Raw genomic sequence first — 27,974 nt, forward strand, 5'->3', positions numbered from 1 at the left:
TTTTTCCGAACCGAATGTGTTTCCCGAATAATGGCTTGCATGCCCTCGTGATCGTTTTGATCAAGGAAATCAAACACATTAAACCTCTACATTTTGCACCTCTTGGTCCGCTAATTTTGCTTTACGGCGCAAAATATCCGTTTTGCGTTTCTTTTTTACAAATAAATATCCTCCATTACTACAGATGACAGTTTTAAACTCCGAGGCTTGCCGAATTGTTATCTTTACTTTTGATGCTATATCGAAAATCAATCCAAAGATATAAATAAATATTTATCTGATAATAATGATTTACTGAAACTTGAATTCGAAATATGTATAAAGGGACTTTCAGTGTCTCGTTGTGATTTTGACTTGCTCTTGATAGTTATAATCGATGTACTTAATGCAGTTACAAGAAGGGTGTTTCCCTTACACATAAGTAAGATTGTAGTGTTTACCAATCGTTCATATGGACTCACAGAAAATAATAAAACTTTCAACCCAAAATGTTCCACCATCTTTCTCACACATACCCTTAATCACACTGAACATGGGTGGCGAAACGAAAAAAAAGGACCTATAGACTACCATGGGATACGAGAAAGTCATGCACGTCACTGTTCTTTTCTCGTTTTGCTATCATCGTTGCTATATCCCCTGTTCTGGTCCTTACATTGATGTCCAGAAGGTTCTTCGAAAGGACAAACTTCACCATGTCCAGATTTCCCTTCTCACAGACTAAGTGAAGGATGTTCTTGCCACCAGTCACCATTGAAATGTTACTTCCTCTACTCAGAATTAAGTTAAAGATGTTTCTACGTCCCAACAGTGCTGCGATCATCAGTGGTGTCATTCCGTTCCGACCTCTGCTGTTGATGTCCACAAAGTCCATAGATATGACATACTGAACCATCTCCAAATGTCCCCCATAGCAAGCTTCATGACATCTTCCCGAGGCAAGTGAGTTAACTGACTATAAAAGTCCAGTTTCCACCCTTGCCGAACTAGGCTGGTATTATGGAGTTACATTTTGGCTTGACTAACGAGTCTATGCATAGTCCAATCAAAATCGCGCACTGAAATCGAAATTCGGTTCGTAATGTGTCATGCAGATTTCCGTCGCCTGCAGGATTTGCAAAGCATGTGCACCCCTAACTCGTTGTCAACAGATATTTTCTAAATCTTTTCATGTTTTTAAACAAGGTGCTCACGTGATTTGATGAACTTCGCGATGTAAGACTCGTTTTATCATTATCGATCAGACCGTCTTGACTGGGCGCCACCGTTTTGTTTGAAGCAAATGCAAGTGATACGAGAGGTTGAATCTGATTGGTCAATAGGAGAAGTATAGAAAGGACATAACTCGTAATAGCCACTGGTGGCGCTACGATCGAGCCCAGGAATTCCAGCCTAGTTCGGCAAGGGTGGAAACTGGACTTTTAAAGTCAGTTAACTCTCTTGCCTCGGGAAGATGGCTTCATGAAGGATGTTGCTACGTCTCCATGTCATCAGTGACACATCACCCCCTTTGCCGACAAGTAAGTCAAATAGTTCTCTGTTTCCCACTTTTGCTGCGAACATCAATGGTGTTACCCCTTATCTACTTTTACTATTGACGTCCATCTTGTCCAGTGAGAGGACACATTTCACCATCTCCACATGTCCCCCAACACAGGTGCAGTGAAGGAAGTTGTTACCATAAATATCACGCAATGATAAATCAGCTCCTGCACTGACAAGGAAGGCAAACACATCCCTATAACCACTGAGTGCTGCCATCATCAAAGGTGTCCTGTTGCATTTCTCTCTACTGTTAATGTCAACGATTGTCTGTGATACGATACACTTTACTATCGCCACATGTCCCCCACAAGTGGCCATGTGAAGAATGTTGTAACCGAGATCGGCAACCAGTGACACATCGCCTCCTGTATTTATAAGAAGGTGTACCACGTCTCCATACCCTGCATACGCAGCCACCATCACGGGTGTCCTTGCCCACCCGTCTCTGCTGTTGATGTCCAAGTGTTCCTCAGCCAAGATGTGTCTCACCATGTTCAGGTCCCCCTCCCAGCATGCATCACGAAGCCGGTTGTCACGTGACATCCCCTCTCGGTCACATGGTTTGTCTTGAATGTATCTTTTACGAGAGGACTGCCTTCTATGTGTATACATTGTAAATTTTATACAAATAACTGATTAAACAACAAGAGTCTGCTTGGCGTCATTTGCACAATTTGTTTGTGTGGTTATGTACGATTAGAAGTATCAGACATGAATAGCTTTTGTGAACATTTTGTGACAGTTGTTTATCGCTAAATCAAACATTGAATGTTAGCACTACTTTCCGTGAAATACACAAATTGTTAATTTTGAGGAACACTTTTGTTAAAATCATCGAGACAATGAGGCAGTTACCTGTAACACAAACGGTTTTTCCAAACCGAGTCTCCAAACATCGGGACGTGACACTTCAAGACTTGGTTAGGCAGGGGCTAGTCGGAACCTTTGCTCAGAAGTTAGAAAAACTGTGTCATACAATGTGTGTATTGTCGATATACAGATATATGTATTTACATATTGTGTGTTTGGCTCTCATGTATGTATGTCTGAATAATCATAGCATGGATGTAGTTACAAGAGGGCTACCCCAACGCACCCATATGTGTGTAGATATTGTTCATATACGGTTATATCTGTGTGTATCCTCAGGTACTGAGTATTTATGTTTCATTTTTGTGTACATCTACGACTAGTGCTAACAAAGGGTTTATCGTCCATTTAAGCTAAACGTGTATAAATAACAGGTGATGCGAATATCTAAGGAATATAAAATAATATACATGTTTGGTCGGAATCGTTCAATCGACTTAATTTTTGGCAGAGATTGTATGACCATAGAAAGGGTTTTGTCTGTTTTAATTAATAATACCATGGATTAATATTATTCCCAGAAATAGTGATCACATTTCTAAACATACTCCCCGATATCGCATTTTAAAATGATGTGTTTATCATCAATTGGCTCATGTCAGACACAGGAATGGAGTAAGGAAGTGAATGAACATTTTAATTTGTACCAGAAAGTTTTCAACTTGTTGGTGACGTTAACCCTTTCAAGGAAACAGATACATTCGATCCTAGATAGTATACGAATAAATAGAAATAGATGATAAAGAGGGCTGAACATGTTTGTTTTTCTAATTGATGCTTTTGTATATAATCTGAATAACATGTATATATCTGTAAGTAGAAACGGAAGGCACAGTTCAAATATGCTTATGTCTAGATCTTTGTATGTAAACATAATGCATCTGGCAGATTGTCCAAATTCACCATAATACTGGATTAATTACGGGAGAAAATGTCTAAAACGTAGCTTTCAACTAAATTATGTCCCTGAAAATACATGTTATCATGGAGTCATAAACTGTCATACATTTGTAAAATATAAACACTCATACTTGTAGATCTCCAGGTATATCAACACACATCACGAACTATGTTTAACTTACGTCAGTTTGATTCCTAAGGAGAAATATGTATCCTGCATTCTTCTCGATATTCTTTGATTCAGTAGTCCGTAGGTGGCGGATGAAACATTCTAAATCGTATTCCATCCTCAAACAACCACCGTTTTCAATACACCTTATTTGGCACAACTTGAAACCAATGTTTTTTAAGGGATGTGTCTTCTGGGAAAATAGTACAGGGAGATTTCCTTCACGTCGACAACACAAGCAGGAAATACAGAGTCGAAATCAAAACCATGTCCATGCGTTCACTAAGACACAATACAGTAAACTACGGTTATAACGAACTCAAAGGGACTACTAATTTTAGTTCGTTATAACCGTAGTTCGTTACAAGTACATATACAGCATGACTACAGCAAGTAGTCGGGACCAAAAAGTAAGTTCGTTATATCCGTCAGTTCGTTATAAGCGTGTTCGTTATAACCGTAGTTTACTGTAGTATCATCTTGACGTGACGTAATTAGAATAGCACAGTACTGACTGATTTCACCACTACTGACGTACTGATGGAGTGCTATGATCACGTCAACGATTGTTGTGGCAACGTCCCGCGTGATGTCCATATCACGTTTCAAGTCGTGAAGAACAACACTGTTCACTCATTGAACCTTAAAAGCTGTACCTTTTAAATATTTATCCCCATTAAAAAAAAAAATAGCCATGTAATGTCACACAACACATCAACCATATGATAGGAACAAATCAGTATTGAACAGAATGAAAATAATGTGTTACACACGATGATTTAAGTGTTTCGCCAGATATTCGAGACTGATTATTTTCTGCCGTTCGGGCATTTTAGGCCCATCTCAGATTGCGTCATCAGTATGACCGTCAGTCGATGACCAACTACTATAACACCACAGATGAAAATAAATCCAATACTACCACATATGACAATATATCCTATAATGCAACATATGACAATATATCCTATAATACCACATATGACAATATGTCCTATACTACCACATATGACAATACGTCCTATAATACCACATATGACAATATATCCCATACTACCACAGAAGAAAATATATCGTGTACTACCACGCATGACAATATATCCTGTAATACCACAGAGGACAATATATCCTATAATACCACAGAGGATAATATATGCTATACTACCACAGATGACAATATATCCTATAATACCACAGATGACAATATATCCTATAATACCACAGATGACAATATATCCTATAATACCACAGATGACAATATATCCTATAATACCACAGATGACAATATATCCTATAATACCACAGATGACAATATATCCTATAATACCACAGATGACAATATATCCTATAATACCACAGATGACAATATATCCTATAATACCACAGATGACAATATATCCTATAATACCACAGATGACAATATATCCTATAATACCACAGATGACAATTGTCACGGAGCTGTGCTCGAATGATCAGGGGTGTAACAAAATAGGAATAAAGTAATAAAGAAAATGTGGTAATAGTTTCACAGGTTTTTTAATAACGGCTAATTGAACTAATACTTGACAATTAAAGATAAGATAAAGACAATCTGCGCTGACACAGATCACAGACTAATTCCGTCAGTGTAAATTTATACAACCAGTTTAGCTACACAACTGTATTACATACAACAATAAAAAGGAAAGTAGCTAAAACAACATTTTGACAAGATACGGACCAGATGCGTTGACTGCTAATGAACCGGTTCACTCACAAAACTTATACATGCCAAAACATCTACAGAGAGTTGTCATGGCTGATTGAGTTTACCTATTGTTATAATGATATAGTCCTCCTGTAATTAAGAAGACTCATTAGCTTCTTTACGATGTTGTTTTAGAAAGGCATGGAAGGGTACTTTGGGAAGATGAAATAGTTACAGATGTACCTAATGAAAACAACTATTTGGAAATAAAGAAGATTATAATAAAAAGACCTGTCACTTACAATGAAATTAACTGGTTTAGGAAATCACAATTATACACTGTTTAAGATCAAAAGGTTTCATGTGTATGTAGGAAAAGCAACTTACAAGTTATCGGGCTGAGAGTAGTTTGAACCTTAAATTGGGTTTACTCAATTTATTGTGGATTAACACTATAGTATATAACTAGAGTCCATCATGACGCCAAATTGGAGCCATCTGGATCCGCACTAAAAGCATGAACATGGTCCAAAATTTACTCCAAAAATCTCTTAATAAAATACAACAATGGGCTGACAAATGGGGCTTCTCCCTTAACTCAGAAAAAACAACAGGAATAGTATTCAAACATAAAAACATGAAACCCGCTTCCCCAATCCTCCAGCTAAACAATCAAACAATCAAATTTCAAAAACAAACCAAATTCTTAGGACTTATTTTCGATGAACATCTCACCTGGGATGCTCACATCCAAAACCTAACAACTAAATGCAGTAAAGACCTAAACACCCTAAGATGCCTAACTGGCTCTAACTGGGGATAATCCAAAGATACCCTCCTCTCTCTCTACATATCACTAATTAGATCAAAACTAGACTACGGCTGCGCCATATACAACACCCTAAACAACTCTCTATCTAAAAAAGTTGACTCAATACAATATCAGGCTCTCAAACTAATTACACGCACCCAACATGGCACCTCCTACACCTCACTTCAGGCCTTAACAGGAGAAATGCCACTAAGTCTACGCAGGGAACAGCTAAGCTTAAATTTCTGGGCCGCGTCCCAATCAAACCCTCTCATCCAAAACTTAATAAACCAAAACATCAGCCCCAAAAACCAAGCTCTAGCTCGTAAACACCCCTTACTTACCCCAATATCCCAAAGAATAACAAACTACCTAAATGAACACCAAATTAAAAATCTTAAACAAAACTGCAAACAATCAAATATCTTCACCCCTAAACTTAAAATACCCAAAATAGACACAACACTAGCTAGCCAAATAAATAAACAAACCGACCCAAACATAGCTAAAACTACCACACTAGCATACATACACGAAAATTGGCCAAATTGGTGTCACATTTACACGGACGGATCCTCAGATCCGACCTCCAAACACACAGGTTTCGGAGTCCATACCACACAACCAACTAAAACCACACAATCCTTCCGACTCCCAAACAACCAATCAATATTCACGGCAGAACTAATGGGCATGGCCTCAGCCCTCCATAATCAAGAATCCAAAAACCACAATAAAATCCTAATACTTACCGACTCCCTAAGTGGACTGCAAGCCCTCCAAAACAAAAATACCAAAAACCGACCTAAATTAATAAATCAAATACTTAAAAGCTCCAACGACCTAACTAAGGCAGGCAAACAAATAACCTTCTTGTGGATACCCGCCCACGTAGGAATATACGGTAATGAAAACGCCGATAAAGCAGCTAAACTATCCCTCAAAATCCCAGAAATAAGCTTAAACTTACCCATCTCAAAATCAGAAATTAAAAGTGTAAACAAGCAAAAAATCACAAAAAATGGCATAACCTATATCTAAACTGAAATAGCCAAATCAAAAAAGTGCTCAGCAAACCACTAACCAAACCAAAAATTCTCCATCCATCCAAAAAAATCGACAGAGTAATCACTAAACTCCAAACAGGACACACCAACCTGAATAACCACCTAAATTTTAAAAGAAAACACACTACAGGTAACTGCCCACACTGCAAACAACCAGAAACCCCAGAACACGCACTCATCCACTGCACACACTACCTAACACATCGAACCGCATTACAAACCACCCTCAATCTAAACAAGGCTCTAACTCTAGAAGCAATACTAAACCCACAAAATAAACTAGAAAACTTCAAGGCCTTAGGCGTATTCTTAATAAAAACGGAACTAATAAAACGCATCTAAAAACACAATAACCTACCAAATCAAAATCACATAAACAAACAAACATCCACCATACCCAGCTCCCTTAGTTCTCCTCCCCAATCCCATCGGCATCTATTCCAAATCTCAAAAGTCCCCAATTCTATATAAGCAACCCCTAAAACCCCCCTCTTGGGTTGCACAGACCACCTTCGCCCCTTTCGGAAACACATTAAATGGCCTGGCCCACCCGATCCAGGAAATATTACCTACTACTAGCACAGAGTTGTTAGCAACTATGACCTGCTACTAGTAGGTACAAAGACGGTCTCTACGTCTCTGGAGACTAACATTTAATGCTACTACTAGCTAACAGTAACAATTAAATAGCATAACCATATTAGGATGTATGTTCACAGGGGCGCATTTCACGCCATATTGGAACATGCAGTGTCCAACACAGCATTCAGCAGATGGTAGGATGTCTGTCATCATTTTGTTGTTGTTTTTTATCTCCGGTCTAGACAGGCTAGACTTAGATTTAGTATCTTCATACGGTATATGTATTTTATACATCACCTAATTACAATAAGCCATTTCATCGATTACGTCACAGTTTATGTGCACATACGCGTCACGTGATACACAATAATATTTCGAGGGACAAACATTGCAGTTTTTCGCGCGCCTCTATTTGACAGTTGTTTTGACGTTTACCCGCATCCGTATTAACATGGCTTCTACATCGCCTTTGTTTTAACGTGTCTCTGCTGACTGAAGATGTCCCTGGAGCTCAGTTTATTTATCCAGACGTCGACAGACATTCAGTTGTTCAGCTGAAACGGTGGTTGGAGTGCCGAGGCCTGCCGATGACAGGAAGGAAGACCGAACTCGTCGAAAGGTAAGTCGTCTTATTTATTGGTTTTCGTTAAAAATAGTATATGTAAGTTATGAGAATCTATGAAATATATATCTTGGTAAAGGTATCGTGCCGTGATTGTTATCACAATGGTATTACGGTACTCTGATGATTAACCCGATGTGCATATAATTTACGAGACAGACGTCATATCAAAATCCAAACCGGAAGTGATTTCCGTAATATTTGTTTATGCTAATAACGGATAATACTGAAATACATTTGTGTGTTTCAACTCCATAAATGTATGTGGGAATAATAGAAATCTGTCGTATTCGTTATCAGCATGACATTTGCCTGGATGAGAGAATTCGGGCACTAAACGTTCGTCTGAAAAAGGGCAATAACTGTTCCAGTTTTCACCATTTCATGGACACTTAGGCCTAATGCGTCCATGACCCTTCTAATCTAACAGCTTGGGCTATAATCCGGTAATTACTATATTATTTTTATTATACTCACATGATGACCACAACCTGGTCTGGCAGCCCCAATACTATATGTACCTCTGTCAATGATTCTGTTTACACATGCAAACGTTTTTGTTATTATTACTATTATTTTCCAGATTTTTTAAGGCATAAATAATCCCACACAACGAAAATTTCCACGCGAAAATATATAATTTATAGCCATTTTCATCTCTATGTAGTGTTTTTCTTCACACACTTGGGCTATGTGAACATAAGTATACAATTAATTTATTTACTTATATGCATAATTATTACTTCAAAATGACAACTGGTTCAGTATATGACACCATTGCTTCAGGTCACGAGTAAGAGCATTTCGGCATTTTCGAAATAAAACGGGTACCTAACCCTAATGATCGTAAAGGGGTGATTGATCTTGTCAGTATTCTTCATGAAATTGCTATTTAAAAAAAAAAAGTATGTATATTACTATACTCTGCAAAAAACTTGATCCTATTATCATGATTACCCAATAACAATGATTAAAGTGATTGGTATGAGTATGAGTATGATTTTACGCCGCTTTTAGCAATATTCCAGCAATATTACGGTGGGGGACACCAGAAATGGGCTTCACACATTGTACCCATGTCGGGAATCGAACCCGTGTCTTCGGCGTGATGAGCGAACGCTTTAACCACTGGGCTACCCGACCGCCCCTTAAAGTGATTGGACTAATATTACTAGTAATAATATAGATGGAAAGTAATCATGCAATCATTTACTAGTAAGCTCAGGGGTTGGAAACTGAATTCATCTACTCATTAATCAATATCTGAAATTGTAACATAACTGATGTTTATCCATTGTTTTCACACAGATGTCAAGAGTGCATCACAGCTCAGCAGAACACGAACATTGCCATTTCCATTGATAATGGGAAATGGTACCAAATAAAGGTTCAGGATGTTTTGGCATCTCTTAACCATGTTAACAGGTAACTATGAGGTTTCAATTCCAGATTTTATCTTTGACCAAATGCAAAGACTGCGTAAGAATGGGTTGAAATATTATTGATGCATTTCCATTTCTGGATTGAAATGGCATTGAATTCTGTTAACTTTTGTCAAATGGATTTAATATTGTGAACAACATTTGTAATGGAACATCATTTAAAAAGTACCCAAAAAGAAAATGTAAGGGAATTTCCATTACTGTTCACAGCATATTTATTCTGAGAAAATTATATTAATCACTTAAATACATTTGTAATTGAATTAATCAACTCATAAAAGAATTTGTTACAGGAATCCGAAAATATTTTTCCATCAGGTTGACATAAAAATGTTCGTAATATTTTAATTTTCAAAAGCTTCATGTCTTAATATTGGCGTTGTGAAAACAATATCCTTTGGGTCTTCTGTCATGAAATCCCAGGAACCCACCCCCACCCCACCCGCAAATTAAATAAAATAATTGGTCCCTTAAGAAAGATAATAGTTGCATCACATATATGTGATTACAATGTCACATAGCTCGGTTTTAAGGAAGTTGATTATACTTGCACCAGGTGCATGTTGACATGAAAACCCAGTTGCAACAAACAAAATCAGCTTGTCCCCTGGTCCAATAAATATATCAAAGTTGAAACAGGCTGGTCTGCTGCCCGTGTCTTGTTTATTTTTGGATTATTGCTGTGAAACGTAATAGGAACATTTGCACACAATCTAGAAGTACCCACAATGTGACAATGTCAAGCCCACGAAATCATGACAAATTACAAATAACACAGATTAGTTATGTAGTATGGTAAATAAACTGTACAGGTATTGAATGTGATCCAAGATTGATGTGTGGATACACAAGGGTTAGACTTATAGACACACAAATTTGGAATTTTACATGCATTTAGTGCATTTTGACATCAATATTAGGTTGCATGCTACAATAATATGTTGCACTGGTGCATGAATTATATAGCCAAATAGATACATGTGTCATGATTGTGTATTGCGCTATTTTCTCTTTGTTTTACAGTTCAAGTCCGTGTTCGGCTGTGAGGCAACCTCCCACACCACCTATCACTGGATGGAAGGCCTTCCCTTCTGGCAACATCCCACCAACCTTCTCATATGGCGATATATACCAGTATATCATTGCATCAGCCAGACTACAGCCTCTACCACAAGTCACTCCTATCAATGACAGTGATGATGATGATCAGGACACCACCTTCAGCACTGCAAAGCCAATGAAGAAGGGACGAGCTTTTTTTAAGAGTGGCCACATACAAAATATTCAAACATGTTCTAAAAATGAGTATTATTATCTTAAATGTGAATGTCTTCCATCATACAGACTAGGTATGATGTACCATGTACATGTTACTCTTGATAATTTTGCAGTCATCCAGGATGCATCATGTGATTGTGTAGGTTCAGCCACTGGACGTTGTAGCCACATTGCAGGATTGTTGTTTGCATTAGAGGATTATACTGTCAACTTTGGCTATACAGCACCCTCATGTACTTCTTTCTCTTGTTCCTGGAATAAACCCCGAAACAAAACTAGAAACCCACAACCTGCCCACACTTTGCAGTACAGCAAAAAGAGAGCTCCTAACCGTGTTATTGATCATGACCCATGTCCTGTTGTAGATCAGTCTCACAGAGCTGACAGTAGTTTTGCAACTGCTTTCATTTCTACTGCACTTGCCTTGGATACAAATACTTCATGGCAGAGTATCCTAGAAATTACTTATGATGATTATGAATTGTCTAATGACTTGAAGTTATATCTCATGGATAAATGTGATGTTTTCATTGAAAATGTGAAAGAAAGTATTTCAGAGTATGGAGTTGGCCCTTGTGAAGTACCTGGTACGGTGGGTCAAGCAATTTCTGATCAGTGGCATAATGCCAGGTGGTACAGAGTGACAGCATCTATTTGTAAAGACTGTTCTATGGTATCCACAGATCGAGGTAGATATCGCTTGTTATCATCACATGTATGGGGTATTGATTGTTTTAATACTGTTGACATGAGGTATGGATCACATAATGAAAAAAAAGCCTTTGAAGACTATTCATTAAAATATGTAGAAACATTTACCTGCCTTGCAAGTGGTTTCTGGATAAATTCGAAGTATCCTGAACTAGGATGTAGCCCTGATGGCATCTTACAGTCTCTCAGTACAGATGTGGCTGATGGTGTTTTAGAAATTAAGTGCCCATCAGTACTTGAAAACATTAATCCAACTGAGGCAAAAGAAAAACTTACAAAGAAGCAATACTATTCATTTTGCAGCACTTTCGAAAATGGCAGACTGAAATTGAAAAGGAATCATAAATATTATTTCCAATGTCAAATGCAAATGGCCATCTGTGAAAAATCTTTTTGTGACTTTGTAATATGGTCGCCTGAGGGTATGTCAGTAGAAAGAATACCCTTCAATAAATTATTTTGGGAACAGACATACCGCCTCTTGAAAATATTTTACAAAAATATTCTAGTTCCTGAGATATTTGAAATGAGAGTACCAAGAAAGCTACTTCCCTTTGATCTGTCCAAGTAAGCATAACAAACATGTAACATGAGTGAATGTCCATAAAAAACAAGACACAGAAGTTAATGGTCAGTGTGTTACATTTATTCACTTCAACATTACTTTGATCATAGAACTGAATCACATGATGTATTATTTCGAAATTTTACTGCATCTGCCGTCTTGTTTATTTGACTTATTGACTTTTGCCATTGACTTTTTACATTTCTTGGTGTGAATGTTGTCCAAACTGCACGAAATTGCTTAAAATGCAATCAAATGTTTAAAAAATTTCTGGGGGGGGGGGGGGGGGGAATGCCCCCAGACCCCCTAGAATTTTCCTCTTTTGGGAAAACCTGCTCACATCCCTGTGTATAATTCATCTTTTTTTTAATACACTGTACAGTGTATCCCTGTGAGGTTGTCATGATTATTAGTACAATATACTTCATGTGTAAACTTGACATTATACTAGGTGAGCTCCATATCGTACCACACTTATGGTGAATATTTTTCTTGTGCTGCATTCATAAAGAAAGTGAAACACCTTTGCTCCCAGTTAGTATGGTGAGGGCTAGTACTTGTTCTCATTATTCAAGCTAGTAAACATTTCAACATTTTTTCACTTCTAATTGTACATATGCAATGTGAGAATGATGAAAGTTAATAACTAGTATGCATGGTGTACAGCTTTAGCAAAGCAACTAACTGTATTCAAGTTATGTTCTTACGAATACATTTGATAACTAAAAAACACCAATTTTAGATTTCCGCAGTGTTTATTTGCCTCGATTTACAACCATGTAAATTACCAAAAATGTGAAGTACTGTCATTTGTAATTATTTTTATACTTCATGGACTAAGTATTTCACAAATGTGGATACAAGTTAACTTTGATCAACACAGCATGAAGAGATTTTGTCGCATAACTACTTACTGATGCAAGTACATGTACTGTCATAAATCGTACATATGTAACGAAGATTCAAAATTGCATGTGGTACCTTCAGAATCAGGAAGGAGAAAAGGACACATTTGAGTTTAAAATACATAATATGTAATAGAAACAATCATATCATGAAAACAAAACCAGTAATGACTTCCTGAAACATTTATTGTTTTCAAGGAACAAGAAGTACTAAGTTGACACAATCAGAACATATTTTTCATTGTTTAGAGTTTAACAAACAATTATGGCGGTGACAAAATGGTTGGGCTGAAAGGCATAAAAATGTTTTGCATATCTACAGCGGTAATGTTATTAATATTTTTCATTATTACTATTTTCAAAGTAATAGTTACATTGTTGGAATATTATTTTATCATAAACTAGATCAGTGGAGACATGCAGATACTGTTACAATTGAAACAATGGTTGTGAGTGTGTAGTTTTTTTAATATAACCACGAATCATACTTCTCGCTGAGTGATACCTCCGTAATGTTTACTCTTGTAGTCTTGACATGTCAATTATTCACGCTGTACAAAAGTGTGCATACCTCCTATACGGAGACTGGGTCAATGTTTCAGGCCTGTTCCCAGGACAGACATATCAATTTGTACAACAATACCATGTTCAAATGATCATTCCAATACATGCTGCAGTTGTTGGGAAAAATACCTTGATAAACAGTGAAATAATTGTAATACCTTGTATTCTAATAACAGTTATGACGATACATCTCACCTTCAGGGACATGTAATAACACAGGTGAAGTACTACAGCCAACAATGCTGTTAAATATTAAAGTGGTTCAAAGCTCATATGATGATGGCTGCATGTCTTTGAAGAAAGTTTAGCATGATTCCAAAAACGATTTTCTGGGATAATATGTATGAACATTATGACACAGAACAGATCACAATTGTGAATGATTCACACATCTACTCTACATTCACAAAAATAAAACTGATTAACTAATTAGTAGCTATTTGATAAGGACGCAGTGAAAACTGAAACAGACATGAGTCTAAAATTGTTCACCAGCGCCAGCCGTGGACATATACATGAGGTGTCAATAAAAATTTGACGCGCAATATTACTCTTTGTTATTATTTCTTGCTGCAGGTAGTGACAAGTCATGATTGATCACCGATATATGGCATCGCAAATGGAACCTGGCGATAGATGCTGAGTGATGACTTGGTTCATGATGTACATGTTTTAGTGCGCTTTTTATTGTAAAAAAAAAGTAGTATTTATGAGATATTGAAAAATAATCAGCCGATAACGACAACTACTCGGACTAGAATTATCGTACCTCCTATCACATGTATTATAAATTCAATCATGGTAATGGGCTAATGCCCTATTTAACAAGTGGTGGCTGATAGTTGGAAAGCATTCCTATAACAAAAACTATCTGGGACGCTAAGTGTTTCATTGAAAGAGGAATAACTGTGTTTAATATACGATACTCCCTCAACCTTCCCACTGATCTCTCCACATGTATTCTTGTTCTAGCAATAGATCGAGTCAAGATATCTTCTTGAGGAGTCAGCTTGTCCCTTTTGCCTAGAAATGGAGGAATATTCAAGTGTGCTCTACGGCTCATGAGGAGATCTTTGATATTGAAGCCTCTATCGGCTAAGATCAAATCACCTGGGTTAATTTTTTCCAGAAAGCCTGATTTCCTGATAATATCTCTGTCTGATATGCTACCTTCATATGCATCAGACAAAAATGTAACAGCACCAGTTGGAGAAATTCCAAGTAAAACTTTCAAGGTGTTGTGAGTTTTGTACTGAGAGTACATGTTACCTTGCTCACCATAATCACTTGGTCGCTCAGAAAACACTTCGAAACAATCAACAATAACTCTGATGTTTTTGAAGCTTTTAAACACAGATGGCAATGTTTTCCTGATAAGATGTCTAGAAGGAAAGATGTGATCTTTCAAAGTAATAAATTTCATGTACAGAAACTGAATCCAAGTGGTAATGATACAGGAAACAGAACCGACACTGATGTTATATCTATAGGATAAATCTTTTGTTGGAAAGTTTCTCCTTAATCTGACAAGTGTCAAAACAAGCTGGTCTTTGATTGATAAAACCCGGCACTTGCCAGGTTTACTGGAACTTATCTTATTTCCACGCCAGTAACAGATGTCATTTACACTGTCACCAAGGGAAGCAAAAAGATGATTAAAATGAACAGTTTTCATGCCAGTATAGTACTTGAATTTCTTCTTATTAGATACCAAATTATTAAATAGTAAATCACAGCTTTTGTTGTCAAGATCCCTGCTTATTTCACAATCTGAATCAGGGACTTGTGCTGTCATCTTTTCATAAATTTTAGATACCAGAATGCTGGAACACACAAACTCAGTCTGATTGGACTCATGCTTCGTTGTTGGCATTGCTTGGCAGGCAGCATCACTGGACCTGAGCTCAGTCAAGGTAGCCTCTTCTATGTCAGCACCAGTAGCACAGACATTCTGTTCCTGTTGACATAAAAATTAACTAATGATACATAATGTTTGATCATTAACATCTAAGGCATGGTTAGGAAATTGTTTTATCTTAGTGGCAATGTCATGGTTGAAGTAAGTTCCTGGTGCCTGAGTGAGTATGGCTTTACACCGCTTTTAGAAATACTCCAGCAATATCACGACAGGGGACACAAGAAATGGGCTTCACACATTGTACTCATGTGGGGAATCGAGACCATTCTTTGGCATGGCGAGTGAACACTTTAACCACTAGGCTACCCCACCGCCCCTCCTGTTGCCTTGAGGTCATACTTGTAAAATCTATTATTTCAACAATACCATAATACCACCTATTACAATGATTGCATCAGCTGCTATTAATAAGATAAACAAATGGTGAACAAACACACAACGTGCTTAAATGCTTAATGCATCAATGAAAACAGTGTTATCAATTTCAATGAAATTGAAAAGGGCAGGGAATAACTTTTAAATTACAACTGCTTATTATCTAGCCATGGTGAAATGACATTAATGAGTCTAACCCTTTAAGGTTAGGTGTAAGGCGACATTTTCATAAACAAGTTATCTGCTGAAGCTAACGCTGACTTGCAACTATGTCCTATATTCAAAGAAAATATTCCTTTAGGATAACATTATTAATGGTTTACATTCCAAAATTGCATACCATAATTTTTTTTACTTAAACAAAATATGGATCTAATATTTACCATTGTTTACACGGTTAAATATGATTGCAGAGCCCATTTTACATCTGATTACAGGCTTAAATAAAAAAAACTTTACAAATGTAATACATTTATGGCAATACAAAATTTGGTCCATACCAATTCAGTATTGACTGTTTCCTGCCACTCCAGGTGCTTTCTAGAGGTGTATGGGTGGTCAGCTGCACACACTGCAAGTAAAGATAGGCCATCACCTGCTGTAGAAGTGGGCTCCAACCTGGATACCTTACATGGAAGGGGACATCTCTCCACAGGGCTCTTTCTTTTCTTAGAAAATTTCACCACCTAGAAAAAAAATAATATATGGACTGCACAAATCTGCCACTATGTTTGGAACATGGGCCTAGAATCTACTTATTGCTCACATGGTTGCTTTAATCAATTTTCCATGACATTTGAACCCAAATTAATGTTGTCATAATTCCAAATAAAATAAATCTAAATCAGTTGTTAAATCTGAAAACTGTTCACAAAATTGACAAAATGTGGTATGACATATCCAGTAAACACTTTGAACATCGAACATTAATTTGACCTTCTAGGCCTAGTCTACCTATGGTGGTATCGACAGAGATCTAGATCTATGTGTCTGACGTTATAATGAAAAAAATACACAAATAATAACACGTACCTGATCAAATGTATATGTTGCCGGGATAGGATCGGGATGTTCAAGTGAAGGACCATTCCCGCCGATAAAGTGCTTTGAACATATGTAGGTGTACTTGTTGACCTTGTCCGTCGTAAAGCCCTCTCGACGACAGGCGCGAACCCACCTTGTACACTTCTCAGGCTGCTTGTGAAACTTAGGAAACAAAATAAAATGGATCCCTGCCATGTCAGGCCTATCCGTATAGCGGTTGTCACTTCGGCAGATCCCATACGCACAGTGTTTAGCTGGCATCGTGTTAAAATATCCGAAACCGCGCTACGATTCTAACAAGCGGAAGAGGGACAAAATGGCAATGTTTGTCCCTCGTTTTTCGCGCATGCGCGAACCCAAAATAGAGCGGAAGTATCTAAAATTCTATTTTTAGTAGTTTGGCCTTGTTGATGAAATGGCTTATTTTAACAACCAATAGATAGATCTATAGATATATAGTAATCCGGTCTTAATAGAAGATCGTTACGGTTTTCATTCATACATGCCATTGTATGTGTATTTGTTTGATAGAACTACACATATTTATAAGAACTGATCGTTACAAAATATATTGGCAAACAAGGTTAAAATGTGTCTTTGGAAAAATCGTCCCGACGTGGTCAGAAAGAGTTATCCCCCTTGGCCGGCAAAGCGATCGGTTTTCGATCAAACATTTATCGGTTAGATCTTGCTTTTTGTTTATCTGTTCTTACTTGTTCGTTGGTCATAATGTTATCTAGTCTTTGTGCAAACATAATTTACAGTCTACAACCATTCACTATGGTACTTTTTATTTTCAGATACTGAGATGGAGAACGTCAACGTGCCTGCTGACCCTGCACATGACGCATGTTTGTATTCTATGTCTGTAGGCCCAGAATGAGTGTAGGACTAACATAGATATATCATCGGGGAAGCATCAAATCTCATCTAGATTATTAGTGTTAATTAACTTGTTTTGCTGAAAGGTCTGTGTTCTGGGTTCAAAGTGAGGTCCTTTTCTGGCGTTCGCTCCATTGTGAGATAAGGCCCACGCTCTAATTCACTAGTCAACGTGCCCTCTTTTTTGTTTGTTGTTGTTGTTGTTGTTGTTATGATGAACACTGAGGGAATATATAGACATATGAGATTAATAAAGGATCATAAAGATTATTGTGCATTCGGCAAATTTATAGTAAACTATACATGTATCATTGATTACCTCCCTTTGCAACCAATATGTCAAGATATCAGTACCAATTTACAAATTTTTTTATTCCCAGGGTATCCAAGTGGGCTGTGTCCTGCCACATTCAGGAAATTTGAGGTGCAACCTTTGTAGGAAATCAGGTATGTTGTATTCTACCCCTATACATGTTGGGAATTACATTAATTTATATTATTATACTAAGGCTAATTTACTGCTGTATAGATTTAGCACAAGCTAAGCACAGGTGCTGTGAACATTTATCTTTATGCACCCCCATGATAAAGTCAGGGATAACGATAGAGGAATCATCATACATCAAATTAAATCATGGATGTCATGATATGAAATACCACATTTGTAGTATTATCGGTACCTCATTATATCAGTCTTTCATCGCTGGATCATCAGCTGACACACTGTGATATTACTGAAACACTGTTCTAAGTTGCATTAAGCCAACTCAACCATTCACTATGCAAACTTACTGACCTGATTATGGCAATTGTGAAAGTATTACTTTCCCTCAGACCTTAGGCCATTTATTAAGTTATGAGGTGTAAGTTGGTATACTGTAATCAAACTACAGGCTATCATGAATACAGGAATATCCAATTTGAAGTCAAATGAGCTTATGTCATGGTGCATTATCTGTCATCTGTCCATAACTAACTTGTACACTTTCAAAACCTCTTCTGAATCTACAAGGCCTATGAAACTGAAATCTCAGCAATGATATTCTAAAACATGAGGCCATTTACAAAATATCACTTTTGCATATTACACAGCCATATCATTTGATATGTGTTATGGGGTTTACATTGGTGTATTTTTTGCTTGATCTGGGAGGAACATCTTAGATATTTACCACTTGATGAGACCCACCAGCGTGGAAATGGTGCTGACAACCCAAGGAAAATAATCATGGTAATTATGGGATTTGAACCCATTGTCATAGATTTCTGGCATATGAAAGAGATGCAGCTTAGTCTCTGAAAATGTAAAATATTGATAGAAACATTTTGTATTCATTTTAGTTTAAAAGTAGACCCAGTGAGATGGGCTGGGCGGAAGGGAAAATAATATGCTTCAAGGACTGTGAGACAGACAGGGATGCAACTCTGCCCAGCAAATTGAGGTGGCTTCTTGGATGACTGTATTACCTGTGCCTTCTATGGCCTTAAACTTTCACATACCTTATGAAGTTTGTTTGTGTTTTCAATATCTTCTCTGAAAATCATATTTTCAATAAGCTGAGATTTTGTGTATTTGATCCCACTAACATGATTCCAATACAACTTCAAGCTGTCAAGACATGGCAACCATATTGAACATATACTTTTCACCCTTTAGAAAGCCACTTCTGCATTTACATTATGAAATTTGATATACAGTAATTATTTGGTAAACCCAACAACAGGGTCACATTTTGCAAGTTTTTCTTATATTTTGAACTGCAACATTTTGTCTTCATGGGCTGCTGCAGCAGTCATGATGAATGTGTTCTTTGACTCGTTTCATTACCAATTATTATCCCCCACAACATGTTTTGCGGGGGTATTAAAATGGACATGGTCAGTCCTTGCATTCATACTTCTGTGTAAGATTTTGAAAAAACGTTTACCATTTTCTTCACCAATCATGGTACATGGATAGGCCTAGTGGTGACCTGGTGCCTGTTGATAGTTTTGGATTTTTGTAAAATGTATCTTAGTTTTATCTTTAGTTTCCATGGCAACAACTTTGACTGAAATAGGAGGGTAGTGATCATTCTTGGAACATACCTTAAAAATCTACAATATTTCTTCACCAAACTTGACACACAGATCGGTCTAGTGGTGAACTGGTGCCTTTTGATAGTTTAGGATTTTTTAAAAATTAATATTTTGAGATGCCACAACTTTGACTCATACTGAAAATTCTCCTTTCTATGCAGATTAAATTTTTTTTACAATATTTCCTTAACAAGCATGGAACATAGATAGGTCTAGTGTTGAACTGGTGCCTTTGGGTAGTTTAGGATTTTTTAAAAATTGAGACTTTGACTCATACTGAAAATGAGGGTAGTGCTCCTTTCTGGGCAGATTAAAAAAACTTACAATATTTCCTTAACAAGCATGGCACATAGATAGGTCTAGTGTTGAACTGGTGCCTTTTGATAATTTGGGATATTTAGTTTCCATAGCAAGTATTTAATATTTAGGGGATAATGGTGAATTTGTCTTCTTGCATATACTGTCATCCTTTTAATTGGTCAAGATGCTGTGAGAAAGTCTGTTCTGTAGATAAATAGTTTTGTTTCTTTTGCTTATTTATCATAACCTTGTATTGCCTTTTTGTTGTAATAATATATTCCGTGAAAAAGTACAGGGAAGCTACAGAGCCATTTTAACACCTATACCCAGGGTAGTTTGTTCGAACAGTATTTCTGTCAGTCATGTGAGGGGACAGCCATAAGCTATTACATCAGAGCTACAGATAAGCAGCGTATTTGTGTAAAATACCCCCCCAAATTATTTAAAACCCAATTACTTTCCATTAACTTGTGTACAGAAACGCATGCATTAAATGAAAAACTCAAATTATTAAAACAGCTCGCGTAAATGCCCAATGAAGCTTTTTCAGCATGCATACAAAGGAGCTAATTTCTGAAACACAATTACAAGCTAATTTACTTTCTGAGTCAAAACTATGTATTTAGAACATTATTTCATTTTTTTGAAATCTTAAAATGTTCACTAATTTTGGGAAAGACCCAAGAGAGTGATGAATAGATGAGTGAAAAAATATTGGTTACCCAATGAAAAATGTAATAACCCAATTAAAATAGAAACCCTAAAGTAAAAACTGAATTGCTCAAAAAGTTATCTGGAGCTCTGTTACATGAGTCAGTTTAATGGCACCAATACAATGGGCACATCTGGCCTCAATTAGGTTGAATCTGGTAAACTGTGTCTGTGATTTTTTTGGGTGACAACATTGCAGCCATATTGAATGTTATTTTGACCAGGTACTCATGTATCATGGTGTTATTCATTAAACAGGCTGTAATACTATATTTCAATCTCCAATGTGCTATGTTTCAGTGATCATATGTTCCATTTGGTCATGCCATCATCTTTCACCTTTTTGTGTCCTAATAATGGAATGTACCAGTAAGTGTAATAACCTTGTACCTGCAATATTTCCTATGAATCTTTTTGGAAGTGAAGCTATGATTGGTTATATATGTATGTTATTATGCACTCCAACAATGGTATAAAATAGATCTACTGTTCTTTCCAGATTTCAGATTCAGATTATCATGCCATGGTCATACCCTTTGCATGCACCCTTGTATCTAGATTACAGGTATACTAACACTGTTTGGATTGTCACGGACATGATCCAAGTAATTCAGTCTCAAAAACGTAGTCACAGAATTTGATTCTTAACATTCCCAAAGGGCAACTATATGGAATGTCAGTTTTGTGTGACCTGGCTGATTTGGTGACATTACACCCCAATTACATGGATAGTTGTTAGTGCTATCAACCTCTTGCCTGCCTGGACCAAGCACCATTAATTTAAGTGGTCATAAACAATTCACTCGTTTTTCCTCATTTGTCAATCATTATTAAATATTCATATCATTTGGTGTATCTGAACATTTGTTACTTATTTCTGCATAATCTTGTTAATCTATTTATGATGACCTTTACCAGTATTTAATTCCCTAAAAATAAATTCTGATCAGTTTCAGGCACATTCAAATGCTTCGTAATGAGGCATATTTTTGTTTATCCTAGATAACCTTAGCAATGTTGTCATGAAGAGGTTGATGGATGTTTATCACACTTTTTTAACCTTCATTTGCAAAGGTATTTTTGTAGCTTCCAATTCTGATTTGTTCAACTTTAAGAACTTTCTTCTCAGAAACCAAGGAAACTAAAACTTAATGACACCTGGCATGTGTAGAACCACAATGGGACTCGGATTAAGTTATGTGGTTGTCCCAGTGTTTTATTTTACAATTTGTTCATTCAGTTCTGTGGTGTCATGTGTTGTGTTTATTCTTATGAAGATTTTCATTCTTCGTATACAATGTTCACAGGTTTCACTGTCCAGTTACAAGAAGCCTGGTGTAAATAGCTTGTTTGGTCCAGTTGCACCCAACAAAGGTAACATTGATCGCCTCGAAACGTAGGATTCATGTCTGCATGTCGTTAAACAAACTGGTTGTAATATAGCATAGACTATTTTTCCAGATAAGACAAATATACAAAATAAAACAAAATACTTTTTGAATACAAACGACATGGCCTGCTTGTCTGGTGTTTGTCATCCTGACACAACTATTAGCTCACCAAGGTGAGCTTATGCCATACCGTGGGGTCCGTCGTCCGTATGTCAACGATTTTTTCAAAAAACTTCTTCTTTTGACAACAAATTGACAATTCACGAAATTTGACTGGGAGCATCCCTAGGTGGTGAGGATTCAAAATTGTACAAATGGTGGGGCTGACCCCCCAAAGGGCTGGGTGGCGGGGCCTAATGGGGGTAATTTGGCTATGTTGCTTTAAACGACTTCTTTATTGGAACTAAGAGATAGATATCAACCATATTTGGTTGGAAGCATTCTCCAATGCTGGGGATTAAAAATTGTACAAATGGAGAGGGCTAACCCCCCAAGGGTCAGGGCCAAATAGGAGTAATTTGGCTATATTCCTCTCTTGAACTAAGAGATAGATATCAACCATATTTGGTTGGAATCAATTCTCCAATGGTGGGGATTCAAATTGGAGAAATGGAGGGGCTGAAATTGCTTCTTGAAAAACAATTAAGAATGAAAATAAAAAAAGAGAAACTACACTCTCCAGGAAGCTTAAACTTAACTTTGTAGAAATGATGATGATCACTTGTAGCTTACACAAAGCGAAGGTTCAAATAAGCTTATGTCATGGCTAATGGAAAAAAGTAACTGCTGTGTATTAAGTAGTGTAAATGTTATTGTAAATTACAACATAATATTTGGTCTTTTGTCTCATCAATGTTTTATCGTAACAAATTCATTGACAAAATCCATTCCTGGTAATTGGAGATGGAGAGACACGCCCCCAAAGAGGGGTGCAACTTGTAGGCGGGCACTATCCTGCTGCAACATGACATTACGTCCCTGCATGTGCACAAAGGCAAGAACATGATCTCAAACGATGTCCTCATAACAGTGATGAGTTGTGTTTTCCCATGAGTTGTGATGCCACCCCATACCATTACACTTCCACCCCAAAACTGATGATGATAAGTAATGCAAGAGTTGCTAAAACATTCTCCAGTATGCATGTAGACCTTTGCACGACCATCAGAGCTGTTCAGATGAAACCCTCACTCATTTGTGAACAGTGTACTGTCCCTGTTTTTCTTCTGAACCTCAGATGCTGTCTACACCAAGTGTGACTGATAGTCCTGTGTAAGCAAAATTAGGCATATTGCTGAATGTTGGGACCGGATGTTGTGCTCTCTCAACCGGTAACGTACAGTTCTGCCACTAATTCGTCTTAGCCCAAGAATTTTCCGATTATTAATGTGGCAGATGATATTTGTGATTCGATGAACATTAAAAATGTTTGGCAACTTCGTTTTGCGCATTTTGTGTTTCCGACATGTCATCAAGCCGTGACAGCATTAATAATTACAGTTGAACAAAAAGAAAAAAGATTTTATTAGACCCAAAGAGCTAAACAATCATTGTGTGCTGTTTACATTATGAAAACTTGTGTAAATACCTTGCTCCCAACAAATATGCAAACACACAAATTATGCGCAGTCCATAAACATTTGCATGCAAATTGTGAATCACGACCTTAAAACTGAGGAGATGTCTTCATCAATATGCATATTGAAAGATGCATTATTTAATTTCAGATTAAACTTAGTTTTGTTCAATCTCATTAAAATCTGATCTTAGTTTTCGCTACCGCTAACCAAAGATCTGAGGACAGCTATCTCGAGCTTTACTGCACTAGTTTCAAACTGGCGACTACGCCTCGAAACATATTTTGACGTATTCTCGATTAAATAAATTTAAAACTGACCAAAACAACATTCTGGAATGACTTATAGATGGCCTAAATTGCATGGATATAATCATAAAACCCATAACTGTCGTTCGGAATACCCTCTGTTAAATATTTCGAGGATGCATGATTAGAAAACACATTTTGACTGTCACTTTCAGGATCTGGTAAGTGATGCTCTGATTGGTTGGATGAAAGGTCATGCTGACGTGACCCATAATGGGATGTCCTCAGATCATTTTTTAGCGGTAGCGAGAACTAAGATCTGATTTTAATGAGATTGAGTTATGTTGGACTTTTTATTAAGAAAAGTTACCTTTTTCTGCTAGTATGTATGTCGTTAACGATTTCACTTTCAACATCTCCTCTAGAGCTACAAAGCCTATGAAGCTGAAACTTGGCATGAATCATCCCAGCAATGATGTCAGAATTGTGATTTGATGTTAAGCGTGTCGCTATGTAACAGCAGCATATAAAATTCCCGGAAGGGCAACTTTGCAAATATTCCTGTCCAGATAAAATGCTTCCCGTCCAGAATTTTCTACACTAATGAACAAAAGTAACAAAATGGTGAACATAAGAAAAGTACTGTTGATTGTTAGTTTTCAGAAAATAACAATAAACTGATGGATTGTCAACTTAGTTACTTTAACTCATTGAAATTCATCAAATTCCAAGTCTGATTGACTGCCTCTATGGTGTACTGGTAGAGTGTCTGCTCGGAGAGTGGAAGGTCAGAAATTCGATCCCTTGAAGCATCATTCCAAAAGACGTTAAAAGATGGTACTTGTTGTTACCCTGTCTTGCTCTCGGTAGTAAGGGCTAAAAGAAGGAATGGTCCACTCGGAGTCAGTATACTGTGTATAAAATTTGTTTTGCAGGTTTTTGTTGAAGTATATATTTTTTCAAAATTCATGTCTAACTGTATCAGTCATCTCCCTCACAAAATGTTAGAAATTTGGTTGTATTTTAAGAACCTTACACTTACATACTTTGAAAATAACAAAATCAGATCAAATTATCATCTGTTATCACATTTTCCTTCACACGAATATCCAGATACAAATTATGAGTCTGTGTCCAGAAACCAGAAATCTTTTACCAAAAAATAAATGCATATCAGTTTCTGGATGTGAATTACAAAAAGTACACAAATTATCATCAGATATTTTCCTTTTTGTTCAAGAAAATATTTGTGGTAATAACACCATCTTAATTTTGTATCCTGGACACATTTAACTGGCTTGAGAAAAATTTCTTGCCAGTTGAGATAACTGCAAATTATAACTTCCCATTAAGTTTTGAATTTAAGTGAGACAACATGATATTAAACTATAATATCTTTACAGGCATTTTTAATGGAACATAACTTGATGTTGCCATGAACCTAAAATAAATGTATGCTATACCCACAAACGGTCAACTGTTTCCTGATTGGCTGATAATAGAATGGGAGGGGCTTGTTTTTCATTATATTGGGTTTAACAATGTCACTGATTTTCTATTGTTGTCTTTCTGTTTGTTTATGTAAGTAATTAAAGAAGGAGTCTATGAAGTTGTTAATATTGACATATTTATTTAAAAAAATTGACTCCAATATAATTTTAAATTAATGTGGGTATAAATGTAAAAATAAGGTGTACAACGTGGATTTATTTATATTGAAGTTAAATCATAAGTTATTTTTCCATGAAAAATGTTCAATCAATGGTGATGACATCACTTATGTGAATATTTTCAACCTTTTCAGGGCAACTACCATGCTGTAATGAAACTTGATGGTATCAGTTTACACCAACGCTAAACTACATATACAGCTCCCAATACAGTGTGCTTTGAGAAGGGAGAGCAACTATGCCCTGTACGTTCTGGAAAGAAGAAGTGTTGAGAAGAAGAGTTCTGTGTTGAAGTCAGCATTGACATCCTTAGTAGTGAAAAGATCAGCAGGGAGTAGCATCAGTTCGCTACTGTGTGGCGGGACAGTGTTTCTCCCTATACTCATGGACAGTACTGTACATCTAAACATATGATTCATATTATATATTGTTTCATAATGTGAGGTGTGTTTTTTTCATTCAAAATATCAATTATCATATATGGTGAATTTAGCATCTTACAAATATACTGTGCATGGAATTTCTTCACTGACACTGTTTTCAGCATTTTGAGGCAAAACTCTTTTCATGTGTTACATTTATGTTTATTGTTTCCTCAACAATAAAGAACTAGCAAAATGATGAATTTCGTTTGTAGTTGATTGATTATGACAAGGATAAACAGTATTATGTAGGCATGAATGTGTTCATGTATTCATCACCGAACGACATGATGTCAAATGGCTGATTGTGTTAATGTGCCCAATTGCATGGGTTTTGCTGATCTTGTCAGCCACTGATTTGCCTTGTCCACAATACATTTACCAGCCACCATGCTATAGCTTACATTACAATCCTGGCAATCCATGCTACGGGTTATGATTTTACATCCAAACAGATGGTAAGTTAGACAGTACCAAAATAATGATGTCACCATATTATCTCAACAGAAACATGAATCGCGAGGTGCTTTGGTAATGGTTACTACCCAATATTTGTCCGACAGTGACATAAAGCTGCGTAATTCTTGAATCAGACGCTAATGTCGCTAAATATCAACAGAAACATGAATCACATGGTTCTAGGGTTAGGGTTTCTGCCCAATATCTGTCCAACGGTGATGTGAAACTGGGTTATTCCTGATACAGACGCTGATGTTATCGTATTTCATGAATCATGAGGTGCTAGGGTTAGAGTTTCCACCCAATATGTGTCCAACAGTGATGTAAAACTGGATTATTCTTGAATCAGACGCAGATATCACGAAATCTCTACAGAAACAAGAATCATGAGGTTCTAGGGTTAGGGTTTCCACTCAATACATGTCCGACAGTGATGTAAACTGGGTTATTCTTGATACAGACGCTGATGTTATAAAATCTCAACATAAACATGAATCATGAGGTTCTAGGGTTAGGGTTTCTACTCAATTTATGTCCAACATAGATGTAAAACTGGGTTATTCCTGATACAGACGCTGATGTTAACGTATTTAACAGAAACACGAATGATAAGGTTCTAGGGTTAGGATTTCTACTCAATATATGTCCGACAGTGATGTAAAACTGGGTTATTCCTGATACAGACGCTGATGTTATCGTATTTCATGAATCATGAGGTGCTAGGGTTAGGGTTTCTACCCAATATATGTCTAATTGTGATGTAAAACTGGATTATTCCTGATACAGACGCTGATGTTCTCGTATCTCAACAGAAACATGAATGATAAGGTGCTAGGGTTAAGGTTTCTTCTCAATATATGTCCGACAGTGATGTAAAACTGGATTATTCCTGATACAGACGCTGTTGTTCTCGTATCTCAACAGAAACATGAATGATAAGGTGCTAGGGTTAGGGTTTCTACTCAATATATGTCCGACAGTGATGTAAAACTGGATTATTTCTGATACAGACGCTGTTGTTCTCGTATCTCAACAGAAACATGAATGATAAGGTGCTAGGGTTAGGGTTTCTACTCAATATATGTCCGACAGTGATGTAAAACTGGGTTATTCCTGATACAGACGCTGATGTTATCGTATTTCATGAATCATGAGGTGCTAGGGTTAGGGTTTCTACCTA

At 36.8% G+C, this 27,974-nt stretch overlaps 3 protein-coding genes and 1 long non-coding RNA gene across 13 annotated transcripts; 2 read left to right on the forward strand and 2 right to left on the reverse strand.

The window, feature by feature from the left end:
• Positions 1-1,578: 1,578 nt before the first annotated feature.
• On the reverse strand, positions 1,579-2,088 carry LOC124132977 (serine/threonine-protein kinase TNNI3K-like). The gene has a single exon (XM_046497162.1). It carries the CDS (start codon positions 2,086-2,088, stop codon positions 1,579-1,581), a length of 510 nt encoding a protein of 169 aa, XP_046353118.1.
• A 5,514-nt stretch (positions 2,089-7,602) lies between these two features.
• Positions 7,603-26,534, forward strand: LOC124119889. Of its 10 annotated transcripts, none has more exons than XR_007221870.1 (7): positions 17,505-17,735; positions 17,856-17,906; positions 18,318-18,384; positions 19,279-19,379; positions 21,328-21,592; positions 22,335-22,401; positions 26,048-26,534. It is a non-coding gene; the product is annotated as an uncharacterized LOC124119889 (long non-coding RNA). The 10 variants fall into 10 exon arrangements; XR_007221871.1 differs by having other exon boundaries at positions 17,514-17,735; positions 21,328-21,396; XR_007221874.1 differs by lacking the exon at positions 19,279-19,379 and having other exon boundaries at positions 17,509-17,735.
• Positions 8,131-12,456, forward strand: LOC124118637. Its single transcript, XM_048398453.1, has 3 exons — positions 8,131-8,250; positions 9,562-9,678; positions 10,719-12,456. The coding sequence occupies exons 1-3, from the start codon at positions 8,219-8,221 to the stop codon at positions 12,253-12,255; spliced, it is 1,686 nt and encodes a 561-aa protein (XP_048254410.1). The 5' UTR covers positions 8,131-8,218; the 3' UTR covers positions 12,256-12,456.
• LOC124126005 lies at positions 14,121-17,474 on the reverse strand. Its single transcript, XM_048398454.1, has 3 exons — positions 17,044-17,474; positions 16,512-16,697; positions 14,121-15,675 (listed from the first exon to the last, which is right to left on the reverse strand). The coding sequence occupies exons 1-3, from the start codon at positions 17,314-17,316 to the stop codon at positions 14,536-14,538; spliced, it is 1,599 nt and encodes a 532-aa protein (XP_048254411.1). The 5' UTR covers positions 17,317-17,474; the 3' UTR covers positions 14,121-14,535.
• Positions 26,535-27,974: the final 1,440 nt, after the last annotated feature.

The sequence above is a fragment of the Haliotis rufescens genome, unplaced genomic scaffold (assembly GCF_023055435.1).
Source record: "Haliotis rufescens isolate VD_foot unplaced genomic scaffold, xgHalRufe1.0.p SCAF_18, whole genome shotgun sequence".
NCBI lineage: Eukaryota > Metazoa > Mollusca > Gastropoda > Lepetellida > Haliotidae > Haliotis > Haliotis rufescens.

Coding starts and splice junctions, on each gene's coding strand:
- LOC124118637 (XM_048398453.1), top strand. CDS start 8,219: ATGACAGGAAGGAAGACCGAACTCGTCGAAAG. Junction 8,251..9,561: donor AAGACCGAACTCGTCGAAAG/GTAAGTCGTCTT, acceptor GTTTTCACACAG/ATGTCAAGAGTGCATCACAG. Junction 9,679..10,718: donor TCTCTTAACCATGTTAACAG/GTAACTATGAGG, acceptor TTTGTTTTACAG/TTCAAGTCCGTGTTCGGCTG.
- LOC124126005 (XM_048398454.1), bottom strand. CDS start 17,316: ATGCCAGCTAAACACTGTGCGTATGGGATCTGCCGAAGTGACAACCGC. Junction 16,698..17,043: donor CAACATATACATTTGATCAG/GTACGTGTTATT, acceptor TTTTTTTTCTAG/GTGGTGAAATTTTCTAAGAA. Junction 15,676..16,511: donor AAACAGTCAATACTGAATTG/GTATGGACCAAA, acceptor TTATGTCAACAG/GAACAGAATGTCTGTGCTAC.
- LOC124132977 (XM_046497162.1), bottom strand. CDS start 2,088: ATGTCACGTGACAACCGGCTTCGTGATGCATGCTGGGAGGGGGACCTG.